A 13,148-nucleotide genomic window follows, 5' to 3' on the forward strand; every position below is an offset into this window, starting at 1 on the left:
TTACAAGGAATCGTGTCTGCATTAACCACAATACTTGTGGTCAAAATGCAAACAAAACACTGATAATATATGCATTGTCCTTAAAACTGATTGGTCCGCACCAAGGGACGGCTTTCTTTTGAGCCTCGACCCAATTGGTGCTTGACCAGAGGTCGCCAAAAGGCTAACAGCTCAAAGACAATGCACTATCAAAGTAATGAGAGCTCGGGGTAAGCATCTACATCATTAGACCTTTGCCAGTATCAAAATATAATAATAGGGGTTTTCCCCTTTTTTCTGGCAACAAAACTGAAACAGGTTTTTTGTAAGTCTTATTTTATCAGGCTTGGACAAGGCAGCAAAAACAAAAACACAGTCCCAGACCACACCAAGTTTACACGCAGTCCCTCAATAAAATGGCACATGAACCATGTGAGAACTCTACCAGCATTGCAATGGTGACCTGAATCGCCAAAGCGTGTGGAAAATGGGGCTGAGTACACGTGTGTGTGTGGTGTGTTTTGAATCTCTGGATGTGTGGTAAGTATAAAAATCGTGGCATTCCTTTAGAAATGTGTGTGGATTATTATGGAGGGGAGCGGTGGTGCAGTGGTTCGCACACTTCGCTCCAAATCGGAAAATGTAACTCGTGCCAGTTTGATTTCCATCCATGAATGGAACGATTCCACAATGCGATTGTCATTTGGATTCAAAGTCAATCGATTCCACTTTTTTTGTTACATTGTGATTTGTTGTGCCCATTGGTGGTTGCAGGGATGACGATAATCCACCATTAGCATGAATTGTAACGTGTGTTGTATGACTCGCATACATCCCAATCGTACACACTCTCGGCATCCCATCGAGACGTCGCAGGCTTCTTCAGGTGCGATCTCGACCTGAGTCAACTATTATTTGATTCAGAATCCATTCCGTGGTGTCAACGAATCGCGTAATCTCCTTTTATGTGGAGATACTGGTGACATGATGGAGGCACTGCTTTTCACATTTGTAACATTCTACACAATAGTGCTAAGGGGCCGGCCATAAATGACGTCACGCACCGGGGGGGGGGGGTCAGACATTTGTGACGAAGGGGGGGTGGTGAGAAATATGACGTCACTTCAAAATGCGCAACTTTAATTAAATAAAGACAAGTTCTACTGAATTAAATAGACTTTTTAATAAAAGTTTTCTCCCACAACATCAGAGTGCAGCGCCACATTAAATACGCACTACAATGACAATAGTTTAAAGCGATTTGAAGCATGTTTTATTTGGGGGGGGGGGGCGGCAGAGCTTTGTGACGTCATATTTGAGGGGTGGGGGGTCTGACTTTTTGTGACGCAGCGTGACTGGGGGGGGGGGTCAAAAATCGTCCTAAATCGCGTGACGTCATTTATGAACGGACCCTAAATGGAACACGCTGGCTGACTTCATTACGTCACTGACGTGCGGGGACGTCAACATGAAGGCCTGACGTCACGCCGAGGAACGAACAAAACCAGCGATGTGTCGTAACGGCTAGACATGACGTCACTGCGCAATAAACTTGTAACCGTTCCCCCTTGTATTCTTGGTTCTTTCGGTAAAGTCACGTAGAAGGGAAATAATAAAATAATAAAAATATAAAACAATACAAATTCTCACGACGTTTCGACTGCAACACAAGCAGTTAGGTATGACGTAATTCGTAGGGAACCGGACGCTGTCTGTCACGGCTTACCCTTATAGGCGTGACGCTAATTTGTTGTTCAACATTCTCGCCTCCTCTGCGAGCATCGTGACGTCATCCGCAGCGAAGCCGATGCTGTGACGTCATGTCAGCGGGGTGCGCTTGTCGGTGACGTCACGCGCCGGTCTCGTTTACCGCCCGAATTCCCACCTCCTCCTCCTGCCCACCTCGCCTCAAAACTCTGCGGTAATCGCCTCCACGATTTATCTGCCGCAGTTATCTCGCACACCGTGAGCGCGCGAATTAAACGCATCCACAAGCGTCCAGGTCGAAGCGGCTGTGTGTTGGTGTTGTGGTGTTGGCGTTGCGATTGACCGCTCACGTGCGTCGGAGGTTCCCTTGTGAAGAGAGAAACGCCAATGGGCCCGTGACGGGAAGTTTGAGGTAAAAACAACGAAACGTTTAACAACGACGAAGCTCATTACCGTGACAACATTACACACAAGCCTCGTCGCGATTAATCGACGAAAGTTGTCGCCGTTCGCGCGAGGAAGCCGCCGCCTTTTCGTCGTGTGGTTTTGGGGGCTTCGTGAGGCGAGCGACGATGTTCGGCTCCTTCACGATCGACGAAACTAATGTCACCAAGGCGACATTAGTTCAAGTTCATTTATTTGGTATAGCGCTGTGAGCCATTCGGCTCTTGAATCGGGTGCAACCGCAACAAACAAAAAGCTAAAACATGAACAAGAAAACATCTTAAAGTGAATATGTGACTGAGTGCAAACAGAAAATCCAAGAAAAGACAGCTAAACAATGCAGGAAAAGCACCGGTACACCAACTGTGTGCACAAATCCCAGTGGGATGCAAGTCAAACAACAACCACAAGACAACTTAGATTAAGGCCTTCAGTCTAACTTTGTACTACAACAAGCAAACATGGACAAACGTGACGGACACGGGTGGCTTTACATTCAGTGTTTCATTACTAAAGTGTCACTGGATTTATTTCGGTAAAGTCACGTAGAAGGGAAATAATAAAATAAGACATATAAAAAATAAAAATAACTTTTTATTATTATTATTATTGTATATTTGTATTATTTTATTATAAAAATGTATTTCTTTATATTTGTATTATTTTATTATAAAAATTTTAAATTGTTTTATATTTGTTTATTTTATTATTTAAAAAAATCAATTGCTTTATCTTTGTATTACTTTATAATTTCCCTTCTACGTGACTTTACCGAAAGAACCAAGAATATGAATCCTTGCAGTCACGAAAGCTTTAAATCAAAATTTGGATTTATTTCGTTTTAATGTTCGTCGGCCGAATGTTCATTGGCGTTAAATTATCCGTGGGGATGTGTGTGGGGGGTCTTTCGCCTGTGTGCCCACGGCCCCGTGGTGAATGATATTGTTTGTTTTGTTTGCCATTGGCTTTTTTTTAATCAGGAACTAGTCAATTTGATGACCCAGCGACCATGTCATGGAAGAAGCTGCGGAGAACCGGCGTGCCCGCGGATGTGTGCGAGCGATTATCCAAGCACAACATCCACACCTGCCAGGTAACTCGCCTGATACGAACATCAATCCCCTCCCTCCCCACCCCTTGCCAGCTCACCTCACCTGGTGAGCAACAACCCTCACACCTGTGAGGCCACCTCACCTCATGGACATCAACAGACCTGCCAGGTAACACTCGCCGGATGTGAACACTCACCAACAAGATCACCTCACCTGGTGAGCAACAACCCTCACACCTGTAAGTTCACCTCACCTGATTGACATCAACAGACCTGCCAGGTAACACTCGCCAGATATGAACACTCACCAACAAGATCACCTCACCTGGTGAGCAACAAACCCTCACACCTGTAAGTTCACCTCACTTGATTGACATCAACAGACCTGCCAGGTAACACTCGCCGGATATGAACACTCACCAACAAGATCACCTCACCTGGTGAGTGACAAACCCTCACACCTGTGAGGCCACCTCACCTCATGGCCATGAACACACTCGACTCTCAGGTCGCCTCACCTGAGATGAATACCCAGGTGTCAAGTTGCCTCACCGTGTGAGCAACAACTTTAAAACCCACACGCATCGTCTGGTGTACATGAACACAACTGCCAGGTCACCGCAACTGGTCATAGAAAAAAACTCTGGTGAGGTCACCTCATCTGCTGGACAATATCAACCACATAGGGGGCACTTAACTGATCCTATTCACCTTTAAATGCTCGGTCATATTTTAAGGAACAGGCCCCTTCACCACTGAACACCAGAAGATCCAGATTCTACTTGTTTTTAATACAGGACTGTGTATTCCACATGAATATTTAAAGTGCAAAGTCGTTTTATCATGCTGTTTATCAGCTTTCACTTCACTCGATCGCTAAAGCTTAAGATGTCCACACCTTTACTAAAACAGTTTGTCAATAAATAAAGGACGTTGATTAAATATCACAATAAACTTTCAGGATCCTAAAAAGAATAAACATACAAAACGCATCCTGCGGAATTGCTGTGCAGCAAAGTATAACAGTGCTGAAGTCGTAAGTAATTGTCACGTTTTTGTTTACGTGACAAACCTTACAAATTGGCTATCGGGTGGTGGTGGGTTAACGACACGTTTCTATTTAATGGCTAAGTGCGGTGCGAAAGAAGTTCAACATACATACTAACCGAAAAAAACACCTCTATTATGAATGCATACCTGTCAACCAATACGATTTATCCGTATTCTTGTACAGGGAAATTGAGTTTTCAGGTGCATACGGTGTAAATCCGTTTCAATACGGGTGAAAAAAATAATAGGGCCATTTAAAAAAATTCGTGGGACAGCTTTCATTTTTTACTCTGGAGGGTAGCGATCCCCATTGCAGCTGACAAATTTGATCCGGAATTAAGACGCGCTCGGTACAGATCATGCGCACAAGCTACATTTCCAAATCCGATTTTCCAAACAAACCACACCACGGCACAGCGGCAATGGCAGCGTTACCTCCTGCGGCGAAGAAGGCGAAATTAGCGACGCCGACAGGCAGATATTTGATGGAGTGGGGGAGCCCGATCAATGTTCAAGGACATAGGTCGGGACTTATTAGGATGAATGTTGAGATTTCTAAGGGCACGGGGTGACCAATCGGGCCCGAATTGGTCTGTAATAAGGTAGGGCACTGATAAGGGGTTGACAGGTATGTAACAGTGGCCAGATGTCTCGGAAGCCTCTGCATTAAACTGACACCACTCTCGTTTGGATTCCCTTTCAGGACTTCTTGTCACTGTCCTCGGTGGAGCTGTTGCGCGTCACGGGCAAGAGCTATGCCACGGTGCGGCAGCTCGCGAGGGTCGTGAGCCAGGCCTGCGCACCCCGCGTGATCACCGTGCGTCTTTGACTCCCCGGACCCCAGTCCGACCGGACACTGCACTTGTAGGACACCCGTGATCAGAATCAGAATAGTTGTTTATACTGGAGGAATCCGATGAGCTATAAAGCTCTTTTTCAGAGTTGTCCAGTAGGGGCAGGTAAGAACGTTACAACAAGAAACAACTTCTTCTTGGTTCTTTCGGTAAAGTTACGTACCAAGAAGATGAATCCCTGCAGTCACGAAAGCTTTAAATCGAAATATAACAAGAAACAATTCAAAAGCATGGAGTAGGCACATAACGATTCACAATTTGAAATTGATTCTTATCCTCACAATACATGCATGAAATAATGCATATTGTATTTAATTAATGTTTATGTATGTACATTGTATGCAAAACATTTATGTAGATTACAATGATTAAGACAACAAATAAGACGTGTACAAATGTGAAAGTAACTATACAATACAGACATCGAAATATTACAGACAAAACTGTATAAACAAGACAACAACACTTGATTCTTGAATTTTAATCATTGTGTGACCCTAGTCCTATAATAATGTGGGGAAAAGTGCATTGCTATATGTCTAACCTATAACAGCAGTTGGCCACATTGGTTTTTTTTAACAAATGTTTCGTGCTTACACATTTTCTCAAAACAGGCATTGGAGATGAGGGATAGACCCATGGCTGCATTCTTTGCCACATCCCTTTCTGCACTTGACAGGGATTTACAAGGAGGCATTCCCTGTGGCTCAATCACTGAGGTAGGTAAGCCCCCTATCCCAATGCCATATGCTTGACTAGAGGACCTGTTCTTGGTTGTTTATCTCATTTGTGTTGCTCTTCCCTTAGGTCGCTGGCCCATCCGGCTGTGGAAAAACGCAGTTCTGTATGATGCTGAGTGCTCTGGCCACATTGCCAGCATCCCTGGGTGGACTGGACGGGGGAGTCATCTACATCGACACGGAGTCGGCCTTCTCCGCAGAGAGGTGTTGATTGGACATTTACATGATGAGGCCAGAGAGTTTAAGGAAAATGCAACCCTCAAATAAATATGTATCTACAAGCTTGTAGATTACATACCTAGGCTGTGTGTTCTATGCTGACCAACATGAAAATATAACTTTGCTAATGAGAAAAAAAGACTTAAAATCAGGTGACTCTGTATTGTGTTATTGTGGCATAACGGCTTTGATCTATTTCCATGTTTGCCAGTAATGTCACAGGAGTGCTAAAATGCAGTTTATTTTATTGAGGGATCTGCAAATTTGTGTTGAACAGTCTAGCACTCCACAGTCTAAATACATATCTACAATATATTTTTCAGATCGTGTATTTAAATTATCCATTGGAAATACAGCTTGGAAAATTTAGTTTTTGATGTGAAATCTGGTACATTTAAATGCAACAATGAGAATTACTGTTTACAAGAATTCTCATTTTATTATTTTTGTTATTTTTAAAGCGTTTCTATAAGCAAGATTATTGCGTTTACTTGGTTGAGTTTTACAAATGTGGCTTATTTAATGGTGTCCGTGTGCTGTATGTATTTATAAAGGTTAGTGGAGATTGCTCGAAGTCGTCACCCAGAGCATTTCTGCACAGATGAGCACGTTATTGCCATGACCAACCGTGTGCACGTGTACAGAGAGCTCACTACGCAGAGCGTCCTGAGCAGGTACTTCACACTTCAATTAATTTGCAACATGAATACATCGGTCTCCTGTAAATATATGCAACACACTCGATGCCAGGGCTGTGCAACCTTTTTTGAGCTCTGATGATGTTGCAAATCTATATCCCGCCCACCCACGAGCCGTCACGGTATAGTCTCTGTGCGGTGAACAGTCCACTAAGTTGCTCACCGAACCTTCCGCCGGTCAAAACCGTGCCGCATGCCGTTTCTGCCCCACAACCCAAAGGTTGCACACTCCTGCTCTGCACAATTCCAGCAATCATGAATTGCTAGGCAAGCCTTTAAAAAGTGTACCTGCCTCTGTTTTTAGCTGTGGCTGTTGAGTTTAGTATTTGGATCCTGCCGTAAAAAGGCACTATTAACAGAAATATCCACGTGAAGAGAGCGAGAGAGATGTTATGCATTTTTAAATCCCAACAGCAGATGTTGCCACTGTCACTCTTAATGTATGAAAATATTTTGACATGTAAAAAGTACTGTATGCTGACAACAAAAATCACATTTATAAAAGTGTGGTTGTTACACAATACACAATCTCAATATGTAAGACCAGGTAAGAGGCCATTGAGACCAGAAGTATATTTTGCAAAGGAGACCTGTGTCATATAAATACACTGTAACAGTAAGCCGATTCTTGTGTAACGGATGGAGATGCAGAATTTTTTGTTATTCAAGAGTTAAATAAAATCATAACACGAGTAATACAGGTTCCAAAGTGTGAATACCAATTCAAATGAAAGGTTAAATTGCAATACAGAATCCTGCAAAACAATCGGTCTATCACAAAGCTGTGCGATGGATTGTGGCCATGTGGAGCAGGCTGGAGAGTCTTGAAGAGGAGCTCATAGCCAAGCGTGTACGTCTGTTGGTGCTGGACTCTGTTGCCTCGGTCCTGCGCAAGGAGATCGACTTGCGGTTTCTTGCGGGGGTCGCTGAGCGATCTGAACTCCTCTCCCATCAGGCTGCCTTGCTCAAGTATCTTGCACAGGAGTTTTCTCTGCCGGTAAGCGATCACGGAAATTTCCGCTCTCCCATCTGCTGATACATTTAGTGCTTCAAGTGCTCGGATACCTAGAGAAATAATGATTTAAATTTCCATCTTTCCAAGTTCATTTACTTACTCAACAAAAGACAACGTGCGTAATTATGTCTGCAGACAGAAAGTCCACCTAACACGCCAGTATGCCGTAAATTAGAATTTAGTTTGATATTGTTTTGATTACTTTTTTAAGATAAAACTAAGTGCAACCGAACGTTTATTATTGAGAGACATTATAGAATTCAGCCCAATCAAACTGTCAGCAACCCCTTTATCTAGAGTAAATTGCATAAACTACAGTCCTCGACTTATGAGCATAATTCATTCACGAGACCTGTTCATAAGTCGGAACACAATGTACTCTAAATCCCAATACGGTCAGTGTTATGAAATGTGTTATGGTTCAACAAGAAATGGAAACATTGTGAAACTCATAAATAAGAATTATAGTACATTTGCATCTAATGCTGTCTTACATTCTTGATTTGAAGCTTTCGTAACTGCAGGAATCCATACTCTTTGGTTCTTTCGGTAAAGTAACGTAGGTATAAAATAAAATAAATCACGACGTTTCGGGCGCAACACAAGCGTCCGTCATCAGGTGGGAAAGCATGTTCCGCTGCTGAGGCAGACTGTTTAAAAAGGTTTGAAATGGGTGTAGCCCAAGGGTCATAAAGAAGTGGGCAGGGCTAGTGATGTTAATGTGAGAAATCAGCATGTAACTGTAAGATAGGAGCGTGGCCTCCTCGATGAGGGCACAGAAGTGGCTATGTTAATGTGAGAGATTAGCATGTTAATTTAAAGTCGAAGAGTGGTGCAATCCAAAGGGTGCAATCCAAAGGGCATGTGAGCATGAGAGTGCAATCCAAAGGACATGTGAGTGCAATATAAAGGACATGTGACCATGAGAGATCTAAGAGAGAGGCATAGAGAGAGAGACACACAGAGAGTCGGAAATAACAGCTGACATAGGCAGGTAGGTTGGAAACATCACAGTCAGTTAAGACTTTACCTGGTTAATAACGTCCTTCCAATGATTGATCAGTTTGTACCCATCCTCTCGGTTGAAATTGTGTCTGTGTTTATACATCTGGATGGCTTCAGAGATTTTTTCATGAAGCCATCCAAATATATAAAGCCTCATCAGACTGTTGGGGCAAGTGCTGTGATCGAGCAGCACCTATGAAGGCTGGCACTGCACACGAGGCGAGTGGGCAGCACCATGACCGGCCACATTTGACTGAAGTGATGATGACGATTGCTTGTGTTGCAATCGAAACGTCGTATTCTATTATTTCATTTATTTTCTTTCTACGTGACTTTACCGAAAGAACCAAGAAGACGAATCCCTGCAGTCACGAAAGCTTTAAATCGAAATTTAACCAAAAAGTAATTATTGCAGTCACGAAAGCTCTAAATCAAGTTTGAAGTGATGATGTTTATGCACTGCACCAGGTGATCATTTGAAGCCTAGTCGACCTAGGGGAGGCTCAGGACCCATTCAGATAATCGTCACTGGTTTTTGTCGGTGGGTTGGTAGCACAACTGCTACACTACCGCTCCCCGCACGAAAAACAAACTCACTTTCACACACAATCACCAATACCCGCCATTCGCCACGAAGTGACGGTAACGTCACCACGGCACCTGTGCCAGGCCAGGTGCACTTTGAGGCCACGTGAAGGCCACACAATCACTTTCACATATACATTGACTTTCACGCGCACAAACACTCCTCACTCGAGGCCTACTAATTACATCTTGCAGAGGATCACAAAATAGTTCAGTTTGCAAGTGTGAGTTTGCATTTTAAGTCAATGTTAAAAAAGTTGAGTCATGGAAGCTGGTTCATAAGTTGTGGGTGTTTGTAAGTTGAGGACTGTATGTACTTCATTTCTCTCGGACATTAAGCTCACAACCTGAATCCCTCATTGTCTGTTTCTGCCACAGTTAAAGCATGTTTTAAATATATGGAGTAATTTTAGAAAGTAAACTTTATAAACAGTGCTTTAATTTGGAATTAGTATGACAACATTGTTTTATAGTCCATTGTAACATCACTTAAAATAAATTGTAGTGTTCTGAATGCAACATAGAATCCTGCATGTTAGACGTGATTCCATTTAAGCTCATGGGGTAGACGATGCAGACATCAATGAGATCGTAAAAAACGAGACAAATAGATTAGCCAAGATTGAATAATATTGCCACCTTGCGATATTATGAAATGGCCATGGGAGGGTCATAATTCGTTACATGCCTGAAAAGATCGAGTGTGTGTATAATAATTGTAAATATCTATCATACAGTGTAGGATTCTATACAGCGCCTGTCAATCTTTTTTGTTATTATCAACGTACCACTTGGTGGCGCTAGATCCCCGCTTGTTGGTGTTGCCTACCATACTGGGAACGTTTGTAGCACGATCTTGCAGTTGAGCACAGTACACTTGTTTATGCCAGTTCAAAAGTTAATGTTTTTATTTTACCTGTATTCAGCAGAAAGCACTGACGTGAAATAACATTAAAGATAGCGGTAACTTAATCGCACAGTCCAAGGCCATCGTCTGTGTATTGGCACATGCAGTGTTAACACACAAATGCATTTAGAATTAGTGACTCGAAGTTTATTTAATTGGTTCGTAAATGGGTCATACAACTAAGCCACTTTAATAGACACAAGGTCATAGTGCACCAATGATGTTGTTCATTAATTGTTATGCCTCATCAAGCCAGTTCGTATCGCTTGGTATGTATAGTTTGTCTCTACCATCTCCAGTTGGTAATTTAATCCTTGCGTCAGGATGTGATGCTATCTGCATTGCCCTCCTAATGTGCTAAAAATGCTTTAAATAGCTCGGCTTATTATGCGGTACTCTTAAGTAGCACACAGCAAAACATAAAAAGACAACAATGACAACTTGTTTGCGTTTTCTCGCTTGAGTTTAAACAAAAGAAAAGTGATTAATGGATATAAATTGGCAACGCGGTGTTTATTCCATTTAGTATATATACAAAATTTGCATTTCAAAAGAGTTTGCAGTGTTTGTAATATGCATGCTCAAATGGTTACAGGAAGGGTCTGCAAAGTTTATATGCAAGAGGAAACTGAGCTGATCTGTTGATCATTATCTCTCAGTCTTATGTCTATTGAGCATTGATATGCACAAGACCGTCAGATATGATTTCTTCTAACTAGGGTTTCATTGGCAAAGTACCGGTAGATCATTTATATCGTCTATGACAAAAAAATAGATAATTGACTGTACAATGGTAAAGATGAAGGAGGGCACAGGGATCTATCCTTTAAACTAATTGTGCCTTGATGCAACTGCCAGCCAGAACCACGTCTGTTCAGAATCAGAATATTTGTTTATTTTGGAGAAATCCGACGAGCTATGAAGCTTTTGTTCACATATGTCCAGTAGGGGCGGGTCAGAAAGTTACAACAAAAAAGTTCAAATTGCATAATACATCAATTCCAAAGCTTGGGCAAGGCAGCTAAACAACAATTCAGTCTCAGACCACACCAAGACGACACACAGTCTCTCAATAACATTGCAAATAGGGGGCAAGGGGGCAAGGGGGCATTGAAAATACAAGCTGTGCTGATTGGCCCATTTGTATATTTTCTTTGCACAGCAATAATATTCCTTTGATAAGGAGGTTTAGCACCGTGGAGTGAATTTGTGAGACCAGGTGTGCACGCATAAAAAGAGGTTATCCACCATGTGCATGCAATTGATTAGCCGTATACAATCTTCTGGTGGTGAAACTGCTCATAAACAAACTGAATAGTCGAATGTACAATGGAGTAAATCTTTTAGGGCCTCCTACCCAGCTCTTAGTCCAGGGCAGTTACATGGCCTAACGGTAGCATGTTCGCTGCTTGTTGCAGATGTCCACAGTTCGAATCCAGCGGCCGCCCTGATTAATACTGCGGGTGTATCAACCGTAATAATGTGCGCTGTCTGCTTTACAGTGGACGTTAATGATCCCCTGACGTCATTCTCAGTGGTAGGCTATTGTTTGTTGTCGTGAAAGTCCAAGCATGCAAAATTCGAAAATGTCCAAATTTGCCAAATTCAAAAATTAGCCGCAAATTACTCAAATGGGATTATGTATAGAAATAATCACACCTACTGAGTCACTGATGCCCAAGATAACTCTTGAAAATTGGACTATCCTAGTTTTTGTTTAGTTCTCACCTGGTTAAATAAAATAAACTTGCGACTTGATATACAACCTATCCAGGTGTGTGCTAAATATTTTGCTTTGGCACGTGTTATAAATGCTGAACATGTCAGTTCTAATTATTGTACATGTACAACCCTTTTCTAATTTTGCTGTTGGATGAGGGTCTTCCCATGCCCCGCAGGGCATGGGAATTACTTGACCATATTTCTTCAAGCCGTTTTGTGCGGGTTGGTGAAGGTGGCCAGCATAGACCTGGGAGCATAGTATCAGAGTACTGTACAGCAGTTGATGTTGCTGCACTACCCTAGCTCACCAATGTGTTTTCTGGTTGTACGACAATTGTGCCCTCTACTGCTCACAACGTGGCCCCACAAGTTAATAAAGAAACAGGGATAATTAAATTTGTAAAGATTTGATTGTTACAGTCTCAATTCATATATTTTATATACATTTCTGTTAAATCAATACCACTGTGCCCACTATATATTTTAACAATGTTACATTTATAAATATACATCAAGTATATGAACTTTGTAGAATTCTATGAATGGTCATACAATTATAACGACGTTTTCAGGCTTCATATTAATTGTAGTATAGTTGTAGTGTAGGCTGCTTAGCAGGGAGCACTCTCTCTTTTCGTCTCGAACTCAAACACTGCTTCAGCAAGCACGCAAGCACCACAGGACAATACAGATCTTGTGCCAACCTTCGATAGAGAGCAGCAATGTTGGATGTTACGGTTCTGACCAAAATATAAAAAAATAATCTAAATCAGCTTTTTGTCCATCCACTCCTGCATAAAGGCCTCCTCCCCACACTGTAAATCATGGGAGTTTGCAATGGTTAGATTGTAGTGTAGTGTTGGTCTCGAACTCAAACATTGCTTGAATACAAAAATGTCATCTCAAAGGTAGTTGTAAAAAAGTGTGTTTCCATGTACAGTAAACGTGAACAAACATTTAAATATTTATTTTCACCATACATACAGTTCATAATTATTTTAAGTGAATTGCACTACAATCACAACAGAAACCGCTATAGAATCAAATGTTTTGTTTACAAGCAAGTGCAAACCGTGTTATTCAATAACAGAGAAAAGTATGCGGACATGCCTGTGGTTTTGTAATCCAGCAAAATTGCATTAATATAAATACAGTAGGTATTTTTCTTTAAA

General features: G+C 42.0%; 1 protein-coding gene across 5 annotated transcripts in view; it reads left to right on the top strand.

Moving 5' to 3' along the window:
- The first annotated feature begins 1,764 nt into the window (after positions 1-1,764).
- The window catches only part of RAD51B (RAD51 paralog B), a 70,914-nt gene continuing 59,530 nt past the window's right edge, over positions 1,765-13,148 (top strand). The window contains exons 1-7 of one of the 5 annotated variants that reach the window (XM_078596066.1): positions 1,765-1,900; positions 3,111-3,223; positions 4,935-5,048; positions 5,700-5,804; positions 5,893-6,029; positions 6,599-6,718; positions 7,556-7,739. In XM_078596066.1, the coding sequence (XP_078452192.1) occupies positions 3,140-3,223; positions 4,935-5,048; positions 5,700-5,804; positions 5,893-6,029; positions 6,599-6,718; positions 7,556-7,739 (744 nt within the window). In that variant the 5' untranslated portion in view covers positions 1,765-1,900; positions 3,111-3,139. Of the gene's footprint in view, positions 2,099-3,110; positions 3,224-4,934; positions 5,049-5,699; positions 5,805-5,892; positions 6,030-6,598; positions 6,719-7,555; positions 7,740-13,148 lie in introns of all 5 variants that reach the window. The other 4 variants (XM_078596068.1, XM_078596067.1, XM_078596065.1 and 1 more) reach the window with 4 other exon arrangements.

This window comes from Lampetra planeri, chromosome 7 (genome assembly GCF_965212315.1).
Source record: "Lampetra planeri chromosome 7, kcLamPlan1.2.h2, whole genome shotgun sequence".
NCBI classification, from domain to species: domain Eukaryota; kingdom Metazoa; phylum Chordata; class Hyperoartia; order Petromyzontiformes; family Petromyzontidae; genus Lampetra; species Lampetra planeri.